A 25,792-nucleotide genomic window follows, 5' to 3' on the forward strand; every position below is an offset into this window, starting at 1 on the left:
CATAATTTTGTTTTCGTTTTAATTTGGTCCATTTCAGCTCAGCAAAAACCCTGTTAGCCCTTGCCTTGTCAGCGCGCGTTGCAATTTGGTCCTTCCCGGTTTTTTTACTCCGATTTTGCCTAATATTTTCGTTTTTATTTCGATTTAGTCCATATTTTAGCAATTTTATTATTTAGTTGTTATTATTGTTATTATTATTATTATTAGTATTATTAGTATTTCTATTATTATTTATATTATTGTTACTTATTATATTATTATCATATGATAGTTTAAATATACGTACATGTATAATATTATTATTATTATTATTTCCTTTTAGACTTATTTATATATATATATATATATATAAATACCTTTTATATGTATATATATATAAATTTTTTTCCTTTCTGTTTCTCACGAATATATATGTATATTTATATATATATATATTATATGGTTTCTTTTATATCTATTTATATATATATATTTATTTATCTTATTTTATTTTTATATATCTCACATATACATTTTTTATATATATTTTTATGTATATATTTTTTAATATTTATATGAATTTACGATCTTATTTATATGTTACGGCTTATTATTCCGCATGTTATCAATTTGTTCTTTTTATTTATTTTAGTTATCATTGCCCGTATTATTTTTATACTTTCGTATTCGTTATGATATTGCCATGCATATCAACAATGTAATTTGCTTTCACATTTTTACTACGATTTTCATGTTTTATTTTACTCGATATAACAAAATTTGTTTTGAATAAATAATATTTCGTGTTTAGATTCGAGAGGATCGTACCCTAACTTATTGGGTTTCGATTTTCACGATAAATCTAAATGCACAAATCTTTTCAAACTCAAATTTTAAACGATCTCGGGATTTTAAAAAGAATCGCGTCCTAACTTACTGGTCGTGATCTCATTTTTAAATCCGAGATGGCTAAAATATCTTTTAAATAAGTAAATTTTAGCATTTTTCATTCGCGTATCGAGAATTCGAGACATTGTGTCCTAACTTACTGGATATGGTACTCTTTCTCGAATAACGTGAAATATGTTTCTTTTCCCAAAAATTTTCATTTTAATACAATGATCGTATTTTTAATTTTTCCAAGTTCTCAATTTTCGACATCAAGACATTAGTTAATCAACTAGGTACCAATTTTTGGGCGTTACGAGGGTGCTAATCCTTCCTCGTATGTAACCGACTCCCGAACCCGTTTTCTAAATTTCGTGGACCAAAACCGTTGTTTTAATAAAATCAATTTGTTTATTAAAAACAACCACTTTTCACGGTGATCCGATCACACCTCAAAAAGGATTGGTGGTGACTCCCGTTTTTGTTTTCAAAATCCAAGTCGACCCCGTTTTCAATCAAAAAAATGGTGTCAACACGAAAGATATTTGGCACAAACGATATGGACATCTGAGTTACAAACATTTGGCATTATTGCATAGCAAAAAATTGAGGGCTTTTTACACCCTTAAACCTTTTATAAATGATTTTTGATTTTTTGTAATTTTATATATAAAATTTTGATTTGCTCAAATTCTCATAAATTATTAACATAACATCATTTTATATTTATATATTACATGCATAAATAATTAAATTTATTCAATATAAAAATAAATTACTGTATTTATTTTTTAAAATTTATATAATTAAATAAAAAATATAGATACCTCCTTTACTATACACAAATTTTCAATTAGAAGAAAAAGGCTTAGAGTTTTGGAAATTTTAATCAGAAATTTTCTGATTGGAAAAACATAAAGGGAGAGGGTGACGGAAATAATTATAGGAATTCTCATTTATTCCTTTCCAACCCGGCCCCTTTATTTAACACATCCATCCACACAAGAAAACCTCCTAAAAGTTCTGCAAAAATACACAAACAAAGCTACAAAAAACTCATACACAAGATCAAAACCCAAACCAATTTGCAGAAAGGTATTAGTTTTAAATAAAAGTCATGTCACTTTTTAATGTCTAAAATTCAAGCATATTCAAATATTCATCATTTTATTTTCCAAAACTCGAAGCATAATGGAGGAGCCTTGAATAAAGGGTGTATCATCGGGCATGTAAGCACAATTCTTTTCTTTTTGAAAAGATGCAATCTCTCATGCCTAAAATTTAACCGGGAAAATATTGGAATGAAAAAGGAAAAAAAGAATGACATGAACAAATATTAATAATAACATCTTTAAAAATCATTAAAATGACTTCCAAAATGATCTTAAATAAACTGGCATCCAAATTAATTTATATCTAAATAATTATTTGTCCAGATTCATTTGGGATATAATTTAAAATATTATAAAATATTATTAAAAATATAAGTAAACTTTATAATAACTATTAATGCTTATTTAAAAAAAATTCAAACAAGAAATACAACAATATTCATATTTGGTTAAAGTAACATATATAGAGAATCTTTGTACCTCAGGTTAGATCGCGTTTATACCTCAGGTTAGATTAAGTTGTTATAAAATTAAAGAAAAAAAATATAGATATCCTACTTGTTAGTAAATTAAGTTGTTCATGTTAATTTTCTTCTACGTGACACAAGTTGTATCACAATTTTTGTGAATTAATTTGATGGTCAGGATACAAATTCTCTCAGGTGTGGCCTGAGTTCGAATTAAGTTAATCGTGTTGTTAACTTGTAATTCAAAAAAAAAATCTAGAAGAAAATAAAAGAGTTGTTATATTGACATATTACAAAGGGGTGTTACAAAATTGAGAGCACCGCATTATGCATAATCGACCTAGACTAAGGAATAGCCAACATCCTATTAATGCAACAAAGTAGCTTAAGTCAATACTAGTGAAGAAGCCATTACTAGTATAAACAAAACTTGCAAATAAACAAAAGCATACAATAAAAATAGTTCCTTTCCAAAATTCATCATATAAAGTAAAGAATATCGCCAATCCTTGACCTACGCCCATACCTAGTGCTGTTATAGAAATAATATTCTGAAAATAATTGTTATAGAAAGAAAGGAATATCCAACATCCCACTATTAAAACACTAACTTTTGACACCCGATTTACGAAACACATGGACACCATTAAAATGAAAAGAATTCCTGAAAATATATTAAGAGTTCTAATTGTTATATCGGTGGGGGCTATGCAAGATATTGATTTATCGAAGGACACTGCCAAAAATGCTAATAGTACTTGAAGTGCAGTCCTAAAATTACGGGGAAAAGTTTTGAGTAGAGCTAATGTTAGGAATAATGTTACGAGGAACACAAGGTAGGTTGGAATACAGAAGAAAAAAAATTCCGATTGACCCATGACTGATGACCCTAGTACCCGTGCATCATATGATCCTTTCGACTTTGAGGTATTTTCACCTTGCCAAACACCACCAGGTGGGCTTAGAGTCGCTTGGTAGGTTGCAGTTAGAAGCAGTCCTAAAATGACTAGCAAGGCATTGCGGTCATCGGCTGATATATTGTCCATATTTTGAAAAACTAGTATTGATGCTTTTATCACATACTTGACAGCTTGCTTCTCCAACTTATGTTTAAGGTTTGAAATTACTGGAATAAAGAACCCTTGCAGAATAGCAATGTTTTCTCTGATATTATGTTGTTGTGCAACAGCCAGTGCGGTCAACCCAACGTGATTGGTAGCATGCTTATCAGCCTTGCAATTTAATAGTAGTTTAAGCATCTGTTCAATTGATAGTTTAGGATATAAAAAGGATAGAATCAATTAATCATGTCTATGCAGTAAAAACGAAAAAAGAATCTATGTAATATGAATTACTATAGAAGCAGTTGAGTCGAACCTTGGGTTGATTATGGATAGCGGCTATGTGAAGTGCAGTATTTCCATCTTTGTCTTTGCGGTTCAGCACTTCCCGAGAATAGTCTTTCCTCTTAAGCGTTGGAATTAGGAGTTGGAGAACGTCCAGTCTATTGTTTTGGATTGCAATATGCAAAGCAGTGCGATTCTCAATTGTAACATCTTGGATACAATCAGGAGAAGCTTCCAGAAACGTATCCAACAGACCAAGCTGGTTTCCAACTTTACATAAGTAGTGCAATGGAGTCTTACCTTTCTTTCCTCTGACGCGAATAAGTAGTTTATCAATCTCCAAGAAGCGGAGTGCCATCTCTTTATGCCCTTTTCTAACCGCAATGTGAAGTGGGCTCAAACCTTGGTGGTTCAGCTTTCGAGCAAATGATGGCTTTAAGTTCATCATCTCCATTGCAAACTCGATGCACCCTTCTTCTGCAGCTATATGTAATGGAGTGTCAATAAACTCCACCTCATCAACACGCTTCAAAACATTTCCATTTCTTTGAATTACTCTATACAATTCGTTAACCTTTCCAGTACGAGCGGCCTTTCTTAAATTTTCATCCATGTGAGGAAGACTAAAAATTGAAAGGTTGAAAGGGTTTAAGGTCACTTAGAACAATTTATTCAAAGAGAAAGAGGGTTTTTTTTTTAATAGAAAGAGTGAATTAAAGGCAGACAAATGTGTGTATATTTATGGTCTTGATTTTTGAGGTTTCGCCTTTAGTAGAGGATTGTTGTAAATATTTTTGTTATGACTTTCTATTTTAAAGTTAAGAAATGCTTTCTTCCATTGACTTCACTTCCAAATTTATTTTTGCTTTGTTTATATATTCATACTCAAGATTCCAATTGCTACTTTAAATGGCAGCCACTCATGAGAACAAGATAACATTAATTTCATGAAAAATGCATCAAAGAAAATTATTCGTATTCTTACCAAATGAGAATTGATTGTATGAAAATTTCCATTTAGTTCCTTAAAATTTTAAGGAACTAAATGGAATTTTCATACAATCAATTCTCATTACAATTGTACTATGGCCCTAAAATGATAAAAATTTAATTTAATCCTTTAAAATTAAAAGATATATGCTGTTAAAATGGTAAAATTACATTTTACTATCGTAAAAATATACAATTTAATTTCGACTCCCATAAAAAAATTTAGTTTCACCCTTGAGTCCAATGCGCAATGTGTTATAAATGGAAATATGACATAATTGTTAATAAATCAAAATTTGTCATGTTAAATCACCGAGAATAAATTAATAATAAAACAAAAAGTAGAAGCGTACATGAATCCATTAAAATCTTGAAATTTTATAGTTTTGATCTTTCAAATTAACACACAAATATTTTAGAAAAGGTGACTCTCTTTTTCTGAATAAATCAATCTTTTATTTCTTTAAATGTGAAGAATTGGATCAAAATTAAAGTTTCGTGTATGCCTTTAAACTACAATCAAAGTTTCATGTATATAATGTATAAAATTAAAGTTTTGTATCAATTTGCATATCTAATCAATGTTCATGTACAGTTTTGAAATTTATCACTTTTAATAATTTTGAATGTGTATTTAATAATTTTGATTTTTAATTCTAAAAATATGGTTTAAGAAAGTTTAGAATTAAAAAGAAGAAGAAGAAGAAGAAGAAATTTTGGGTATCTTTAGGAATTTTAGAGACCATAATGTGTTTTATTTATATTTTTAAATTCTTTTAAAAATATTAGTTAACTATACTTGTCAACCTCTTAATCTCAAATGTGGAGTTAAAAATTCTATTATCTATATATCAAATAATTATCTTTAGAATAAAATGTATTTATATGAAATTTTTAGAGACCATAATGTATTTTAGGGTCTTTTAGATAATTTTAGAATTTTATGAAAAACTTAACAACTTTTTGGTATTTTAGGGTCTCAAATGAATATTTGAATGTCTAACTTTGACAGATCATTTATTTTTAATAAACTTGAGCTTTTTCCATTTCTTTTCTAACTTTATATGTTATTATAGAGTTTAATTTAGAACCCATTAAAACTTTGGGGATGATATCTACCCATACTTATTTTAGGTAATTTATTGATTTAATACCCGAACACTAAATAATAAATAAATTTATTAAAATGTCCTCTTATATACAAAAAAATTATATTCAATGGGGATATCTTTATCTTTTATATGATAAATAAAAAATTGATAATAATATGGTACATAATAAACAATTAATTTTACTACATCAATTTACTTTTATATGAATTTTAATAAGTATGTTTGTTATATAATATTTTCACTCATAGTGTATCATAAAATTTTAAAGTAACTCATAGTATGATATTAATCTCTAATGTTAATCTAATATTTATCCTAATATTATCATCAGCGCCAAGAAGAAGAAGAAGAAAACAGAAATATCTTATTACCTAATCGAATTTTGAAAAATAAATCTAAAATATCATTTAAAACTCTAATTATGTATTAAGTCATTGGTATGTTAAAATCACGATAGAAATGTGAATTCTGGTTAAAATAATTCAACAGTATTATTGTAAGTGACTTAAGTTGTTAATAATTAAAATGAAAGTTTATGATTTATTTGAAAGTTGAGTTTAAGTTCAATGGTTTATAATGTAAATTATTTAATATCCATTGTATTTATTGTCCCTAAATGAGCATTACAAACTAAGTTAGTAATTATTAATATTAAGTTTTGGTTTTTTCTATCTTTAATTTAATGGCACATATGGGAAAAATATAATTTTAACTTCTTCTAATTTTTAAAACTTTTAATAATTAAAGCAATAATAATAATAAGAATAGGGGTCAAATTGACAAATATTGTAAATATTGATGGGCTAAATTTGTTATTATATCTAGCTTTTTTAATAGAGTTAAGGGAAAAATCAACAGAGGGATTAAAAAATGAGCAAATCGAAAAATAGAAAGATCAATTTTGAGCAAATAAAGGTAGAGTAACTAAATCCTCACAAACTGAGAATCCAGGGACTATCCTTACAATTTAACCTAAAAATAAAAAGAATTAAATACATAAATATTATTTTAGTAATTTCTAAACAAAGTTAGCACTTTAATGTAGTGGTGTTCAAATTTTGGTTAAAAACGAATTAATTGATCGAACCGATCTAATTCGGTTAGTCAGTCGGTTAACTGATCTAATTCGGTTGGAGGTCGATTAATAATTTTTTAAAAGTTCGGTTATCAGTTAATTCGGGTTGAAATCGAGTAATTAACTGAACTTAATAATTAATAATACAAATTATATGTAGTTTTCATTTAGTTAATTCAGTCAAATAACAATATCAATCTGTGTCTTTTATATATTTAATACTTGTTTTAACCAAAAAATATATAAATTTCAATTAATTTTTTTAAAAATTCCGTAATTTTCCTACAATCAGTATGCACATAAATTTTTTATTTTTGGATTTATTGGTAAATTAATCGTTAATATATCCTTTCCTTTCTTTAATCTTCTCCTATTTTCTTTTCATTTTCTTTCCTTTAATTATATTTATCCAAATATATCCAAATATAGGGTTAATGTAGAATTTTTTTATTTTAATTTTTACCATTATCCGTTATCGTAAATAAGGGCCTTCTGTAATTAAGAAAGTTGAGAATGGGTTACTCCTCACCTGGTGGAACTGGCTACAATAATGAAGGAAAGAGAAAAACACCAAGGAATATCCAATAGTTGGGAGGCAATGGCATACCCTACACATACTATTTACACGTATTTTGTTTTCTTCACTTTTTCTTGTCCTGCATTATTTGGATTTGTGAGTAAAACCGATACACTTACATGGAGAGGTGTATGAAGTATCATCTCTCGAGAGAGCTCATAAACTCTTCACAAGCATCACGTAAGGAAAAATGTAGAATTTTAGATTATATAATTTTTTTATCTTATCCATTATAAAACTTGGAGTTTGGAGATTAAGAAAAATGAAAAATAAAATTCTAATAATTTCTCTATTAAAGGTGAGTACGAGTTATATAAAAAAAAAGTATTCATTACACATCCAACAAAAGAGTTAATAAAAGATTTTGAAAATTAAAAATTATTAAAAAGTTGTGAGCTATATTTTTCTGTTTCCACATGACGATCATCAAATTCATGCTTTTCCATAGGAGGTGTATGCAGAACGATAAAGCTAATCTTGACTGCTAGTCTTTCTTCTTTTTTACTTTTGAATACTCTTCTCTTGTTGCCGTCATTGAAATAGTGTTGGATTGTTGATATCTTGCTACTTTTGAATATCATTTAATTTTTTTAGTATAAATCTTAAAATTATATAACTTGTCAATATTTTTATAGTTAAAAGAAAGTAAAATAATAAAATTTAGTTCAAAATTGTTGAAGTTATAAAATAAAAAATCAATTCGGAAATAAAGATTTCTAATTGAATTAATGTCACAAGGCAATTAGGAATTAAAATAAGTAATATTATTTAAAGGTACTTTTTAAACTTTTTATGCAAAATTATCATTAAAAATATGAATATAATGGGATTTGAAGTAAGACTCGTCTAGAAATGAATTCAAAATTTTTACTCAATTCGATCGAATATTCACCCCTAATTATTACGCCTTTTGAATCTTCGTGTTGGTTAACATAAAAAGGAGAAGTTATCCTTTGTGTGTATGTGTGCTTCAGTGTTTCCTTTAATTGTGTGGCTAATTAAGTGCTCTTTATTTCCTTTGAAAACAAAGTTTTTTTTTTTATTTTGATAGAAATGAAAGTAAAGAATATTAATATTTAGAATGCAAAAAATAAAATAAAATATTGTTTGAACATGTATAAATTAATATTGTACTCATAAAATTTATATTGAACAATATTTAATACCAAGAAAAGTAGAAAAAATATGTTAAAATAATATTTTGGTGAATCAAATTTAATAATTAATTTATAGTTGATAGTTATATACAAAATGGATGATATAATATCTTCTGAAGTCTTCCCTTGGTTGACCATAAAAGGAGAAGTCATTGCTTTATGTTTTTTGGTATTTACTTGTGAGCCATACAAATTATACATAATAATAGACCTTTTGAAGTCATCCTATTGTTGACCATAAAAGAAGAAGTTATCTCTTTGTGTTTTGTTCCCTTCAATTCTGTGGCTAATTAAGTGCTCCTTATTTCCTTTCAAAACGAAGTTTTCTTTTCCTTTTTTCTTTTTTATTTTGGTAGAAATTAAAATAAAGATTATTGTAATTTAAAATCCAATTAAAGTTACTATTTATTACGTGTAACATTTACACATCGAATAAGTTTTGCTACCAAGAAAAAGTAAAGATAATTACTAATTTAAATATTAACTTAATCGGTATTAGTATGTTGTTAATGTAAGAAGACATGGGTTGAAATATGTTAAATATGATTAATAAAGATAATTATTAAAATTACTATTTGCTCCCTTCTATAATTAATAAAGTTGTGGTAAAAATTGGCTACAATAATGAAGGAAGGAGAGAAACACTAAGGAATATCCAATAATTGGGAGGCAATGACATACCCTACACATATTAATCACTGTCAGTGGTGATGGATCAATTGCCTGGTATTTTGTATTTTGTTTTCTTGGCTTTTTCTTGTTCTGTATTATTTGGATTTGTAAGTAAAAGGAATACTACTTATTGATCCGACTCACTCAATAATTTGTTATATATTATTAATAATTCATATACTCAATTATGTAGTTTAAATCAATAAAAGTTCTATTATACAAAAAAAAACAGCACTAAGCGATTATATCAAACCAATCAAACATGTGTAAAGACATTACTCTCAAATTGAAAATTTTCTTGTACTGAATTTGGGATCTACAAATAACAACACAATTCATCTATTATTGTCAATTGTATAATTAAAATGAATAAAACTCTATTATTTAAAAAAATTATTTACTTAATGTCATTTTAGTAATTAAATGAATATCTAAAGGGTATTTTAGTCGATTCAAATTTTTTCTAACCCGTGCTTTTACATATATTATAAATTTTTAAATTTCGTAAGATATATTTTAAAAAAATAATGAAATATGTAATAATTGTTTCATATAACTTGCTAAATTGAAAAAAAATATAGTCAATACAACAAAGACAAATCAACACAACAATGGCTTTAGGCTCGATAGTAATAGGATATTATGATACATTGACAATTGATATTGTCACAACTCAAGCACGACATATCTGGAGTGATTGCAAACATTTAATATGATAAGAAAATCAGCCTTGGATGGTCCAAAGCGGGGAGCAGAAATCAACAAAAGAATATTAGGGGTATCGAAAATGAGATTATATAGGTTTGTTCATGGCATGGTATAATGTAAAAAATATTTGGTATTGATGGATTGTATAAAATAATTGTTTAGATCAAGAATCATATCAAAGTGGAGTTAATCAAGGAAAAGCTAAAATTGTTGATTAGTCCCTAAAGAATCAACTTGGTGTTTTGATTAGGTAAGTTCATATGATATTTATTTACTTAGGTTGTTATGTTTATTTTTATTTTTATATGCATGTTTGACTGTGAATTAATTAGTTGTGAATTGTTATGAAAGACTAGAATTGAATTGAATTGAAATGTGACCTTTTTATGTGTAAAAGATGTCTGTGTTAACTTAGTAAATGTTAGGATATGATTGACATGCCAATAGGATCTTGTGCATGCTTCTACGAGATTTATTCAAATGTTATTGATGTTCTCGAGGCTATGGTGACAGCTTTGAAGGAAGATATCGATGAGCTTAAGGGGGAGCTCAAGACTTTCAAGGCTGCCTTGAGTAATGAAATGTTGGCTTTAAAGTCGAAGCAACAAGTAATGGATGTGACCAAACCGAAAGCGTTTAAGGGGGCAAGGTCCACAAGTGAAGTGAACAACTTTCTTTGGGGTATAGAGTAAGACTTCCGTGTGATGAGCATTGAGGACAATGCCATAAAGGTAAATACTGTTGCTATGTATTTTACTGACGTTGCTTTGTTATAATGGCGACGTAGGTCCACAGATGTGAGATGCGGTGGGATTGAGATTGGGACTTGGGAGGAGTTCTAAAATGAGTTCAAAGCACAATTTTATCCAGAGTATGCCGAGGATGAGGCTTGGGCAAAGTTGTGTCGGCTTACGCAACGAGGCACAGTTAGGGCGTATGTGTGGGAGTTTAGTAAACCCATACTACCCATACTCCAGATTTCTGATTTAAGTGAGAAGGAAGCATTTTTCTCCTTCACGGATAGGTTGAAATTATGGCCAAAGCAAGAGTTACAACGTCGAGGAGTTCAAGAACTTACCAACGCCATGATGGCAGCGGAGTCCTTAGTGGAACATGTTCCGAGAAGAGACAGGTTTGAATCTTTCAAGCCCAATGGGAGAGGCAATGGTAGGAACCATGAGGTAGATGAAAAGAGATATAGTGATGATGGCAATAGTAGTAGTAAAAACGGTGGTAATAGAAAATCACGAAATAGGAAGTGGAAACCTAATAGCCCAAATAAAAAGAGAAGAAAGTTGATATGCTAACTTTGTAAAGGACCGCATATGAATAAGGACTACCCAAAGGTATCTTCGTTTTTGGCTATCAAGAAGAATGATGAGCCGGAGGTAGCGAAATCTATTAAGAAAAAAACATCGAAGGTCAATTCGATGGTGCTCATTCCTAAGAAAAGGGATGGTAGAGAAGGGTTGATGTTTGTAGACATCAACATTGCAGGTCAGAAGAGGACTTCTCTTATTGATACGGAAGCATCGGACTTGTTCATATCGAAAAAGGCTGTGAAGAAACTTGGTCTCTCGATTAGAAAATCGAATAAAAAGACCAAGATGGTAAATTCCAAGGATGCCTCAACTATGGGAGTAGTTTGTAATGTGGAGCTACAAATCGACGAATGGAAAGGTAATGAAGAATTTGAGGTAATTGATTATTATGCCGGTGCATCGTGATATGAAAGTTGGGACAAAGGTATTGTTGTCAATCCAACTAGTTGAGGATGTTTTGTATGGAAAGAACATTGACTCGATAAAACGAAATTTTACAAAAGCCACTTTGGAAGTGTTAGAGGCGCAAGAGATCGATATGAAGCCTGTAGTGTCGACTGTGGAGCTGACACCTTTAGGAAAGATGGGTTGTGCATCGGGCTTCGAGGAAAAATGAATGATGCAGAAACAGAAAGGATGAGTAAATGCTGTGAGTAAGGTACATTGCGAACACTTTGATAGTGTTTTGAATTCTGACTTGTTGGCTTAACAAAATTGTAAGAGCCCATTAAAAGTTCATAAGCAAATAGGCCGTTGGATTGTAGGCGATACGAAGCTAAGATGTGAGAATAAAAAAGATTCGAAATGGAGCAAGTTAAAATTGGGGCAAATAAAAGCGGAAACTTCTTGCCAACGAGATGTACCAACGAGTGCAACGGTTCAAGTTAAGAGGTGATGAAAGAAGCCAAGACACAACGAGGGTGTTGTGAGAATGGGTAGGGGAGAATGTCACGGGCCAAAGTGCGAAACCTATGACCATGGCACAAGATGTACCCCATGGAGGTCTATTGATAAAATGTGGATCATTTAACCCACAAGAACTGGCCAGATTTAAAGAACTATTGGAGAAGCTTATCAGATTGAAGCCTGGTTGGCGTAATAAAGAAGATATGGCAATATAGGCTATATTTAGTAAATATGGGAATCATATATTGTAGATCTGATTTGATATGATGTAATCTTGTAAATCCCTAAAATCAAGGGATAGACTAATCTCGTCTGTCGATGTAATTTGGTCTTGATTGTAAATTTTGGGGGAGCTTAACTATAAATAGAGAATTTCCCCCTCACTTGTAAATCATCCATTGTTTCACTATTCTTAAGAGTAATAGAATATTGAAAGCATTTACTCAAACACCTCTCGTGCATTTTTTTTGTGGCTTTCTGTTGTTCTTTGTGACTTTTTGGCATAAATTGTTTCAGCTATACAAATTGGTGCCTTGGAGGAATTTTAAAGGAATCCTCACTTGTGTTTAGGCTAACTTAGGCGAGTTTGGACAAATGGATTGCCTAAAGCTGCACGAATTGCGAGACGAAAGATCTAGCCCAGTGACACTTGGACATAGTATTAAATTAGTAGTCAATTTAGGACATTGGAGTCCAATCTGCCTTTCAAGGTCAAGTCCAACTCTGTCTCATTTGTGTTTTTACAAATGATCTAGTTGTTTTTTGACATGCAGATATTGAACAGGCTAGGATAATTGTGTCGATATTGGAGTGGTTCTGAATTATTCAAGCCATAAAATCAATAAGAGGAAGTCAAATGTTTTTTTTCTTTAGAGGGTTGAAGATGAGATAAAAGATCGAATTTGTGAGGTACATGGGTTTTAAAGAGTATCAGACTTTGGAACTTATTTGGGTGTGCCCTTATTTCATTGAAGGGTAACTAACAGCTCCTTGAGACTTGTGGTGGATAAGGTTCAAGCTAAGCTGCAATGATGGGATGTAACACCCCTTACCCGTGTTCCTTACCGAAACAGAGTATGATGTATTATTAGAACTCAAACACTTATATTTTTTTTATTTTTTTTATAAAAATTTCAGCAGCATTTCTGCTTATTTTTACATAAAACCCCCTACAAATTTCCAAAGATAATTTCAAACAACTTCAATATTTCCAACCAATTACAGTTATACGTTCAAGCATAATTTATTCATTAATAAACACCAACATATTAAATCGAACAATACTATATATATACATATTTATACCACATTACATAAAGTCATCTATACTTGCCATATTTCAAAAGTGTTAATTGCCAAAATACCAAAAAGTTGATGATAGTGTGGATGATTTCCTGACTTCGTCCAAGTTCTAAGCTGGCTGATGTCACTATAATCAGGGGAAAATAAACACGAATAAGCATATAGCTTAGTAAGTAAACATATGAAAAATAAATAAATTCCTCACATGATTACAAAGTAACATAATTTTAACCACACATAAATTTCATTGTTTGCTCAACTTCCAGCAAGCTGTTTTTCTGCGTCACCATCACCAATTTATTTTTATCTGGAGATACAGGGATCCAAATTAAGTTATGTAAATTTTTACAAAAACTAGACTCACATACCTTTTTACGATAAAATTTTTAGAATTTTTTCTTTAGCCAATTAGTACAGTTTATTCTTTAAACCTTCCCCTGTTTCACTGCCCAACAGTTCTGACCTCTCCTTACTTAAATTTACTTATCTCTCTGTAAAAAATTTAAAAAATGTTCTTGTTTCTTTATCCTAAAAATATACTCATTAAGGAATTCAAGCATGTAAATTTCAAGCCATAATTATTTTTGTACAATTTTTGGTGATTTTCCAAAGTTAGAATAGGGGATTTCGAAATCAATCTAACCCTGTCTCAATAAAATTTAAATATCCCAAAATATACAATCCTTTGCTTGCTCTATTTCTTTCATATGAAAATAGACTCATTCAGCTTCAATTTCATATATTACTCAGCCTCTAATTCATTTTCCACCATTTACGGTGATTTTTCAAAATTTCCCAACTGTTGTTATACAAAACTGTTTTCCATTTAAATTTGCTCTTTTGAAGTTTTGGTATTTCCTTTCACCTTACACATGGGTTGATTAAATATTGAACCCAATATTCCTCACATAACCTTATCCACCATATATAAATATTCACCTTTCCAATTTTCCCGTTGAACACTCGGAATATTATCCGTTATCGGTGGATTCAGCACTTAGAAACCACCAGTGATTCGGGGAATTAGCACTTAGCAACCCCTTTCACATTCAAAAATACGGTGGAATCAGCACTTAGCAACCCCTTTCACATTTACGATACGGTGGGATCAGCACTTAGCAACCACCAATAATTCGGGGAATCAGCACTTAGCAACCCCCTTCACATTTAAAATACGGTGGAATCAGCACTTAGCAACCACCAATGATTCAAGGAATCAGTACTTAGCAACCCCCATTATATTCAATGTACTCCGGCCTCTTCCGAGTGTTCAACCGAAAACCGTGTTTTTCAACACTTTACCACCTTTCCCAACTTAACCACATTTTTAGGATCTTTGTCAAGTAATTATTTTATATTCAATTAAATCTCAACAAATATTATCTAATATCAAAATAATGCATTAATTCACATGTTTACTTAGCTCAGTGCAAAATATCGTAATTTTGTAATTTACTCCACTATCTTCTCTTTTCCCCGTTTGAGGTAGTCTTCTCGTCTTTCTTGATTATGAGCTTGAGAAAGTGAAGAAACCCTAGCTATGGTGTCTTCCAAGTTTTGGCAGCAACTTAATGAAGATGGACACCATTTTTCCATCTTTTTCCCATTTTAATTCTATTTATTTACTAATGACTAAAATGCCCCCATTTTAAAAAAATCTATTTCACCCATTTCTTATGTCTATTTTTGCCCATCAATTAACTAATGGTCTAATTAACACATAAGGACCCCTTATAATTTCATAACAATTAGACACTTCTAACATGTAGAACTCACTTTTGCACTTTTTATAATTTAGTCCTTTTGACTAAATTAAGTGCCCAAACGTCGAAATTTTCACGAAATATTTTCGTGAAATTGTATACCGTAAAAATATAATAATAATTATATTTTCCCTCATCGGATTTGTGGTCCCGAAACCACTGTTTCGATTAGGCCTAGAATCGGGCTGTTATATGGGAAGCTAGACAATTAATCTTTAGCAAGAAGAGTTACTCTAGCTCAATTGGTTCTACTTTAAATTCCCAGCTATTTCTTACAGTCCATGATGATTTCGCAAAAGATTTGTGAAGAGATTGAACGCATGGTTCGAAGCTTTATTTGGGGTTCCTCTAGCGAAGAGAAGAAGTTGGCCCTAGTAATTTGGAAATCTATTTATCAACCTCACTCTTGTGGTGGCATTAGGTTAACACAAATGAGGGATCAAAACACTTCATTTATGTTTAAATTGTGCTTTAACTTAGCTTCTAATTCCTCTGCCTTTTAGGTATGTGTACTTTGATCTAAGTATGGGATGAATAAGGACTTGCCGGATGATATTTATAAGGATAGATGTTCTTTCTTATGGAGGGGGATATCTAAAGTTTGGCCTCTATTACAAGAAAGTCTTTTTTAGTCAATAAGGCAATGGGAATAAGATTATGTGCTGGTGCGATCATTGGAGTCTAGGTGTTTGACCTCTGATTAATCAAATTCCTTCTCATTTTAATTTGGATTTGGAGTGCACTCTAAAGGAGTTGGTAGTAGAGGATAGGTCGTGGAACCTTGATATTTTTAGATTGTAGATTCCAATGAAAAGTATTAAATTCATAGTTAGTATTCCTCCTCCACATGATTCAGCGAGACTTGACAAGATTGCTTGGATGGGCACCCCCAACAGGTTCTTTTACTCTAAAAAACGCTTAAAGGAAATTAAGCAATAGATCATGGGATCCTCATAATGGTTATTGGAATATTTCATGGAAATTCAAGGGATCTCAAAGAGTTAGATTCTTTATCTGGCTTGTTTTCAAGCAGAGGTTACTCACTAACATGGAATGAGTGAGACATGGTATTGGGTCGACTGGCTCGTGTGCCTTATGTGGACATAACTCAAAATATATATTACATGCCATCAAAGAGTGTGCGCTTGCAAAGAAGGTGTAGAGATAGATAATATCACCGGATAAGAGATGAGTTTTTCTCAAGCAACTTGAATGAGTGGCTTGAAACAAATTTGCAAAATCATCACAGTTGAGGGGTGGGTGATGTGGAATGGCGAAGTCAATTTGATCTCATTGTATGGTGCATTTGGAAAAATAGAAATATTGTTGTCTTCCAGGGAAAGTAATACAGTGCATGCAAAACTGCAAAAATCTCATATAGTTGGGCTAAGCAATTTGTCTCTTTTCATAATAGTGGATAGGCCAAGAGGCAAAAAGCTAGTTCAGTAATCCCTTGGAAGGATAGTTGGGTTCAGTTAAATGTTGATGGTGTTGTAAATGTGGAATCCGGTTCTGCTGCATCTAGCGAAATCTTAAATGATCAAGAAGGTAAGTGGATTTTAGGCTATAAGAGGTACTTGGGAAACTATTCAGTTCTTGAGGCTGAACTTTGGAGAATTTTAGATGGTCTGAATGCTTTGCTAAGTAGAAAGTTTGATAAATTCCTGATTCAAACTGATAGTATAGAGGCTGTGAAGGCTCCTCAAATATTCACCAAGACATCTTTGAACTCTGCATTGATCAGGCGGATTCAACAACTTTTGTTGAAGGTTGGGAATTGGCTTCTATGATATGTGCTAGAGAAAGCAACAAGGACACAGATTGCATAGCTAAAATGGCTTTTGATAGAGTAGATGGCTTGTTTTTTATGGAAGAACCTCCAAGGGGAATATCCAATACCTTAAGTTAATGTAGTTTGCTTATTTTTATTCACAGAAAAAAAAAAAGATAGCAACAAAAGGACTAGAATAAAATAAAAAATATTTTACATTGAAATATTACAAATGGGTGTTACAAAATTGAGTGCACTGCATTATGCATAATCGACCTAGACTAAGAAGTTGCCAGCATCCCATTAATGCAACAAGGTATTTGAAGTCAATACTAGTACCAAAGAAAACACAAACACTTACAAATAAACAATAGCATACAATTAAAATGGTTCCTTTACAGAATTCATCATATAAAATAAGGAATAACAACAATCCTTGACCTACACCCATACCTATTTCACTTCTTCCTAGACATAAATATAAAATTGAAGGGAGTATCCAACATCCCACTATTGAAACACTAATTTTTGACACCCGACATACGATACACATGGACACCATTAAAAGGAAAAGAATTCCTGAAAATATATTCAGAATTACATATGTTAAATTGGTGGGAGCTATGTCAGATATTGATTCATCGAAGGACACTGCAAGAAACGCTAATAGTACTTGAAGTGCAGTCCTAAAACCATGGGGAAAAGTTTTGAGTAGAGCTAGTGTTAGGAATAATGTTACGAGGAACACAAGGTAGGTTAGAATATAGAAGAGAAGAAAATCCATTTGACCCATGACTGATTTACCTAGTACCATTTCATCATATGATCCTTTGGACTTTGAGGTATTTTCACCTTGCCAAACACCGCCAGGTGGGCTTAGAGTGGCTTGGTAGGTTGCAGTTAGAAGCAGTCCTAAAATGACTAGCAAGGCATTGCGGTCATCGGCTGATATGTTGTCCATATTTTGAAAAATTAGTAGTGATGCCTTTGTCACATACTTGACAACTTGTTCCTCCAACTTACGTTTAAAGTTTGAAACTACTGGAATAAAGCAGCCTTTCAGAATAGCAATGTTTTCTCTGTAATTATGTTGTTGTGCAATTCCCAGTGCGGTCAAACCAACTTGATTGGTAGCATGCTTATCAGCCTTGCAATTTAATAGTAGTTTAAGCATCTGTTCAATTGATAGTTTAGGATATAAAAAGGCTACAATCAATTAATCATGTCTTTGAAGTAAAAAAAGAAAAAGAATCTATGTAATATGAATTACTATCGAAGCAGTTGAGTCGAACCTTGGGTTGATTATGGATAGCGGCTATGTGAAGTGCAGTGTTTCCATCTTTGTCTTTCCGGTTCACCACTTCCCAATAATAGTCTTTCCTCTTAACCGTTGGAATTAGGAGTTGGAGAACGTCCAGTCTATTGTTTTGGATTGCAATATGCAAAGCAGTGCGATTCTCAATTGTAACATCTTGGAGACAATCAGGAGAAGCTTCCAGAAATGGATCCAACAGACCAAGCTGGTTTCCAACTTTACATAAGTAGTGCAATGGAGTCTTACCTTTCTTTCCTCTGACACGAACAAGATGTTTATCAATCTCCAAGAAGCGGAGTGCCATCTCTTTATGCCCTTTTCTAACTGCAATGTGAAGTGGGCTCAAACCTTGGTGGTTCAGCTTTCGAGCAAATGATGACTTTAAGTTCATCATCTCCATTGCAAACTCAATGCACCCTTCTTCTGCAGCTATATGTAATGGAGTCTCGATAAACTCCACCTCATCAAAATGCCTCAAAACATTTCCATTTCTTTGAATTACTGTATACAATTCATTAACCTTTCCCGTACGAGCAGCCTGTCTTAAACTTTCATCCATGTGAGGAAGACTAAAAATTGAATGGTTGAAAGGGTTTAAGGTCACTTAGAGCAACTTATTCAAAGAGAGTTTTTGTTTTTTAAAAAATGGAGTGAGGCAGACAAATGCTGTATATTTATGGTCTTGATTTTGAGGTTTCGCCTTTAGTAGAGGATTATTGTAAATAATTTTCTTATCAATGGCTTTTTAGTTCAAGGTTAAGAAATGTTTTCGTCCATTGACTTCACTTCCAAATTGATTTTTTTTTCTTTGTGTATGTTCATATTCAAAAGTCCAATTCCTACTTTAAAACGTGATGATATTAATTTCCTGGAAAATAAGTCAAAGAAAATTATTCGTATTCTTCTTATTTATAACTTAAAATATATAATTATTCAAATTCTGTGTTAGCCTTGACTTTGAATCGCATTAATTGTGTTATTATTAATATTTTACTCTCTTCTTATAATTCATAAAAAATATATATATTTATTCATATATATTTACCAAATATATATTTATATATAAAGCTTCTATCTAAATTGGTATTCTAAATTAATTGGACATCAACTTAATTAGGTAATTATAAAATATCAATTCATTACAAAATAACCTACTATTTTAAGAGTATTTTAATCTTTTTTAACCACATACATAATAAAATTTAAACTTAAAACGCTATAAATATTTCTATTTTACTATTTTAATTAAAATTTCTTTTAATTTTATATAATCTTTTATAAATATATTTATTCTATAATTTTGTTATTCAATTTCATTAGGGATATACCATAATTTAATATTTTTTATTTTTTTATTTTTTAATCAATTTACCCTGAATACATTGGTACATATGAATGAATGAAATAAATGCACGTAAACCTGTGATCTTAAGGAATGATTCTTTTTTATTACATATTAATGGAATGAAATGAATACGTGTAAACATGACGTAAATGATTTTGCCGACAGCAGTCAAATTTCCAAGTATAGTCTTTGTAGTTGGTGAAGAACAGCCATCGGACGGACCATTCTTTTCATAAACTTGAAAATTCCAATTAAGTCACTAATTCATTAGTTTAATTAGTTTCATAAATAAGTTATTAAAAAATAAAATATTGGTTCAGATTCAATTGATTTTAATTCTGTTTGTATTGATTCTCGAACCAATTAATTTTTTATCTCTCTTTATATTGGTACCCCAATTAGCTCGATTCTACTCAAGTAATTATACTTCTATGTTGAAAAACATTAATGCATTAATTGAAGTTTGAATTTGATAATTATTTTTACATTGAGGTATAAAGGTTTTTTTTTTGTTGAATAAGATATTTTGGAAGAAGACAGAGAAAAGACTACAGCATCATTGAAGGTCATACAATTAAAAAGCTATAAAGTAAGCTTCAAAGACGGAAATAATTTTAAAACAAAATTACAAAAGAACATCTGTCCATAATTCTTTTCATAAACTTGGAAATTATTTTCTTCATTTTATAAGATGTTAAGGTTTTTATGGGATTTTCTAAAATTTGGATCAATGTTGGTACCAATGAAGTCACTAATTTATGAGTTGAATTAGTTTGATTAATTAAATTATTAAAATAATAAAAGAATTTGGTTCAATTGACTTTTAATCTGATCTATATTGATTTCTGAGTCAATTAGTTTGTTATTTCTCTTTGAATTAATACCCCAACCAACTCAATTTTGTTTAGGTAACCATGTCTTTATGTTGAAAAGCGTTAATGCACTAATCAGAGTTTGAACTTAGTAACTATTCTCACATTGAGGTATAGAAGGTTCTTTTAGTTAAGAGATGAAACATTGCAAAAAATTGAATAAGATATTTTGAAAGAAAGCGAAGAGGAAGACTGAAACATATTCAATAAAATTGAGCATTGTACAAGTAAAAGAAACAAGTAAATAATTTTAAAACACAAAATTATAACTTTAAAAATATTAAAACTCACAATAAAATAACAAGATTATAAAGTAAACTTTAAAATGCACTAATAAATTAAATTAAATTACTTATTATAAAAAATTCAAAGTAAATTAATAGTAGTACTTTTTAAATGTTAGGTATGTTGCATATAATTTTATATTTTAATTTATTAAATAATATATTTTGTAATTTCAAATATATATTTATGCTAATTAAACGAGTATTAGTTTAATTTATACTAAAGATAAATTAGTTTGGAAAAATTTTAAAAGAATAAAATAGCATTTTAAAATTAATGAAAACAATGAACTAATACATATATAACTATTAAAATAATATACAAATTTAAAACTATATAGGAAAATAAATGGAAAACATATTTCCACTTAATTAAAGATCACATTTAATAATAACAACTAAAAATATTATTTAAATTTGATTTTTTCAAAGAATACACAAAACGTTTTCATCTGCACCAAACAAATAATAGATAAATAAAAAATGAATTTAAAATACTTGCTTCGCATAATACAAGTCACTTTATTTAAATTTCTATTGTTTAATATAGGTTCTTTATTTAAATTTATATAGAAATCTCACCTTTGTACTTAAAAAAATAAAACACTCACCTCTAAATTTCCTCTTGAGAATTCAGGTTGTGAACACAACTTGTTTACTCGTAATTGCACTCACACAATTAGTTCCTCAATTAATGAATCTTTTAAAACCTATACAAACCTCAACATATATAAAAGTGTTTTGGCTTACTAACATGCTCGATATTGATTACAATACAACCCTTTAAAATCAACAGCTATAAAATAGAAAAAAAAGAAATTTATTAATAAAGTCCAATAAAGTGTTATCTGATGGAGATGTAGTCTTCAATGTAAAAAACAACTCAATTCAAAAGATTCTCCATAAACAAAGGGTTGTAATTGTTCAATTCAATCCAATCTTCACATTGCAATGAATTAGTTCCCATAATTAGACTTTTATATCTTCAAAGTATCAACATAGTTAATAGCCCAAAGATTTTATGCTAAAGGATTGTCAACTCCAAATATAGCAAGTACAATTGTTCTATTGCAAGCATGAATGACAATGGGCACTACCAAGTGCAGCTCATAATGCTTCTTTACAATTTGTCTTAACAATTTCCCCTTTTTGAAATATTTTTGAACAAAATCCAGTCAAACAGGAAGTTAATTAGAATCTCATGTAATGATCTAATGGTCAAGAGTGTTTTCTGTTTCAGGTGTGGCTTGGGTTTGAGTCGTGCTAGTCGCGTTTGTGTTGCTTGAGTTCGAGTCATGCTAGACGCATTATTGTCCAGACTTTCCCTATTATTATAATACTTAAAATTATCATAACCCCTTTTCTCCTTAAAAAAAAAGGATAAATGTGTTTTAATGAACTATCGATCATGCCAGAAACGGTGTCGTTCCTAGCCCAAACACGAGCTTTCTCTGGATCTTCTTCCTCCTCTGATCCATAATCACAGCCGTCCTCCTCTGAATTGGAGCTTTTGTTTTTTTTCTTTTTTTTTGGCGTGTTACTCGTAAAGCACGTTTAGTTAAGATTCGTGTGTTACTGTTGAAGTTGTTAAGAAATGTGTTTTTGTTTTGAATATGATATATATATATATGTACATATCAAAAAAAAAAAAAAATTAGCATACCCGAGGTCTGTTTCTGATAGCTGCAACGTGTAAAACAGTGTTGCCTTCGATGTCTGCCCAACTCATTGGTTCTTTCTCCCAACGTTGAGCAGCTTCATGGCGGCTCCTTATTAGCCACCTCACCAAGACTTGGAAAGCTTCAACCATATGTCTTTTACTGAAACATGGAAAACAGTCACGTCTTCAACTGCCTCGGGAGAAACCTCAAGAAACTTGAACAAAAGATCAGCATCTCCGGTCCGAACGACATGATGCAGAGGAGTGAGGCCCTCCTTCCCTTTGACACGAATGAATAAATACACGTAAACCTGTCTAATACGCGTAAACATGATTTAAATGATTTTGCCGACAGCAATCAAATTTCCTAGTAAAGTCTTTGTGGTTGGTGAAGAACAGCCATCGGACCATACATTTCATAAACTTGAAAATTCCAATTAAGTCACTAATTCATTAGTTGAATTACTTTCATAAATAAATTATTAAAATAATAAAAAATATTGGTTCATATTCAATTAATTTTTAATTCTATTTGTATTGATTCTCGAACCAATTAGTTTTATATCTCTCTTTATATTGGTACCTCAACCTGATTTTTCTAAACATAATTTATTTAATACATATGTTAAAATAGTTAAATATAATATTTAAATTTGAAATTATAAGGATGAGTAAATATTTTTGTAAAAAAATACTTCTTTCAAATAAGTAATAAATTTTCTTTCTCTTGATTACAAATAAGTCATGTGAGTGATTAAAATTGCCAATTGTAATTAGTTTATTGCAAATCCTTAAACTAAAACATGTGAAAAAATAATACTTCTATTAAATGTATTATTAATGTTATTAATTTAAGGGTTTTTTTTTTTGCCATTAAGTCTTTGGCTACGCTAGGTTCAAACATGGGATTTTGAATGTTCAAGATCGAAATTCACTCTTTGTAAACCATGTATGAGCTTTATTAGAGGATTAATTGGTCGGGCTACATTATGGGTCGAATTTAAGCATTATGTTAACATATTTTATGTTTGTCCAAGTTCAGGCTAACTCTAAATATAAGCTTAAAATTTTGTCCAAGTTTACACATACTTGTAAATAACTAACCGAAGCCCATTTTAGGCCACCCATATTATTATTTTTTAAATTTGTTTGAAATATTTATATTATTTTTATTTTAATATTTAATAATTTTATATAGTTTTTCATTTATTAAAATTTTATATGCATCCAACTAACAATTTTTAATGCTTACAATTAATATGATATATTACTATAGATTGAATTTTAATGTGTTACAAATTACATATTATATAAAAATAACATAATATAATATATTAAAAATTATAGAAAATGAATCGGACTAGTTGGGGTTAGAAGGTCAGGCCTTGAATGTTTGAGCTCAACTCTGACACATTTTAAACGTGTTTATTTTTTGATTTGTTTGTTCAAACCCTTTTTTTTACTGTTCAAAATTTTGAGTGAGTCTTTTAGCTTGAACATGTAATTCAATCTTTGAACAAGTTTGTGTTTTATCTAAACTTATTTTTACTTAAATATGGTTACGTGTGAATTATGTCTAGACACTACACCAAAACAGGCCTTTAGCGGCGCTTTTGTAGGCCTTTAGCGAGTAGCGCCGCAGATACTTTTAGCGGCGCTTTGGAAAGCGCCGCAACAGATGCCGCTAATGAATGCGCCACTAACTTTAGCGGCTCTTCTAGCACAAACGCCGCTGAAGAATAAGACCTTTAGCGGCGCTTTAGTAGAAGCGCCGCTAAAGGTCTTATTCTTCGGCGTTTGTGCTAGAAGAGCATGAAGATCGGTCTTTAGCGTTTTTCCACAAATGCATAAAGACCTAATCTTTAGCGCTTTGACCAAAAACGCCACTAAAGGCCAAACACCTTTAGTGGCGTTTTTTTTAAAAAACGCCACTAAATTTGGTAGATTTGTAAAATAAATTTTTTTATATTTTCAGCCCTCCTGTAAAAATAAATCAGAAGAAATCATATCTAAACCAGCCAAAAGCAATAAATCTATATATTAAACAAATAATATAATAAATATCAATAAATAAAATAATATTCGTATTAATCTTACAAAAATGTTAAAAGTTAAAATGATAATTAAAAGTCAAAATTGAAGTATATTTACACGATAATCTAAGACGGCGGTGGTTGCGACTGCTGAAACATCTTCATCATACTCTGATGCTGCTGCTGGAGTTCATCGAACTTTTGACGCTGCTCTGCTTCCCTCGCTGCAGCCTCTATTTCCCTCGCTTTAGCCTCTGCTTCTCTCGCTGCAGCCTGTACTTCTCTCGCTGCCGCCTCTGCTTCTTTTCCATACATCTGCTCTAAGTCTTCTTTGGAGATTTTCATACTTCGTTGAACCTCGACTTCTCTCTTCTTGCATCGCTTTAAGTTGTAGTGGAGTTCTTCATATCTTTTTTGAACCTCAGCTTCTCTCGATGTTGCCTCTACTTTAAGTTGTGTAATTTGCTCAGTTGTTGTCGCTTGCATCTGAGCCATCTGGTCTCTTAACCTCTGAACCTCAGCTTCAGCTCGACTCCCCGAAGGCATATATTGTTGCGAGCTAGATCCAAAATATTGGGATGGGTTAACAAAAGATCCTTGAAATCGAACCCGACCATACCTTTCAGGACCCAAAACTTCAGTGATAACCCGGTTATCAATGTCGTCAATATGAACAGAACTATCACTGGAAACAATCGCTTCGTACTCCACCTTTTTATCCTTTAATTTTTCCTAAAAAATAAATCAAATAGTTAGGAACGCAATATATATTAAAAAACCCAATGCAACATAACTTAACAATATTTGCATTACAATAAATGAAATAAATCATTAGAAAATAAACACTATAAATAATTAAAACAAGTGAAATTGTATTAAGCAAACATACCATAATTTCTGCAGCTTCAGGAGTCATAGGGTTTCCATCTTTCTTCCTATGTGTAATGTCAAAAAGTTGAAGGCGTCCAACTTTTTGACCGGACGACAGTTCCTACAATACAATAGTAAAAATATTAATGTAAGTAATAAATATCTGCCAATATTAAAAAATTGAAAATACCTCTGCATGAGCTACACACGCAAAACTTTTCGACCTAGCTGTGTGAGTGAATTTTTGTTGTTGCCTACTTTTTTTT

General features: G+C 30.6%; 1 protein-coding gene across 3 annotated transcripts; it reads right to left on the reverse strand.

The window, feature by feature from the left end:
• Positions 1-2,702: 2,702 nt before the first annotated feature.
• LOC105777292 (ankyrin repeat-containing protein BDA1) lies at positions 2,703-19,448 on the reverse strand. Of its 3 annotated transcripts, none has more exons than XM_052621681.1 (2): positions 18,440-19,405; positions 2,703-3,705 (listed from the first exon to the last, which is right to left on the reverse strand). In XM_052621681.1, the coding sequence occupies exons 1-2, from the start codon at positions 19,019-19,021 to the stop codon at positions 2,737-2,739; spliced, it is 1,551 nt and encodes a 516-aa protein (XP_052477641.1). In that variant the 5' UTR covers positions 19,022-19,405; the 3' UTR covers positions 2,703-2,736. The 3 variants fall into 3 exon arrangements, with proteins under 3 accessions (XP_052477641.1, XP_052477640.1, XP_012455927.1); XM_052621680.1 differs by lacking the exon at positions 18,440-19,405 and adding an exon at positions 3,824-4,590; XM_012600473.2 differs by lacking the exon at positions 2,703-3,705 and adding an exon at positions 17,345-18,321 and having other exon boundaries at positions 18,440-19,448.
• Positions 19,449-25,792: the final 6,344 nt, after the last annotated feature.

The sequence above is a fragment of the Gossypium raimondii genome, chromosome 10 (assembly GCF_025698545.1).
Source record: "Gossypium raimondii isolate GPD5lz chromosome 10, ASM2569854v1, whole genome shotgun sequence".
NCBI classification, from domain to species: Eukaryota; Viridiplantae; Streptophyta; class Magnoliopsida; order Malvales; family Malvaceae; genus Gossypium; species Gossypium raimondii.

What these genes read in the sequence shown, in the direction of transcription:
- LOC105777292 (XM_052621681.1), bottom strand. Translation starts at nt 19,021, where the DNA reads ATGGATGAAAGTTTAAGACAGGCTGCTCGTACGGGAAAGGTTAATGAA. An exon ending in CTATCCATAATCAACCCAAG is followed by an intron (nt 3,706 to 18,439) that starts GTTCGACTCAAC and finishes TCAATTGAACAG; the next exon opens with ATGCTTAAACTACTATTAAA.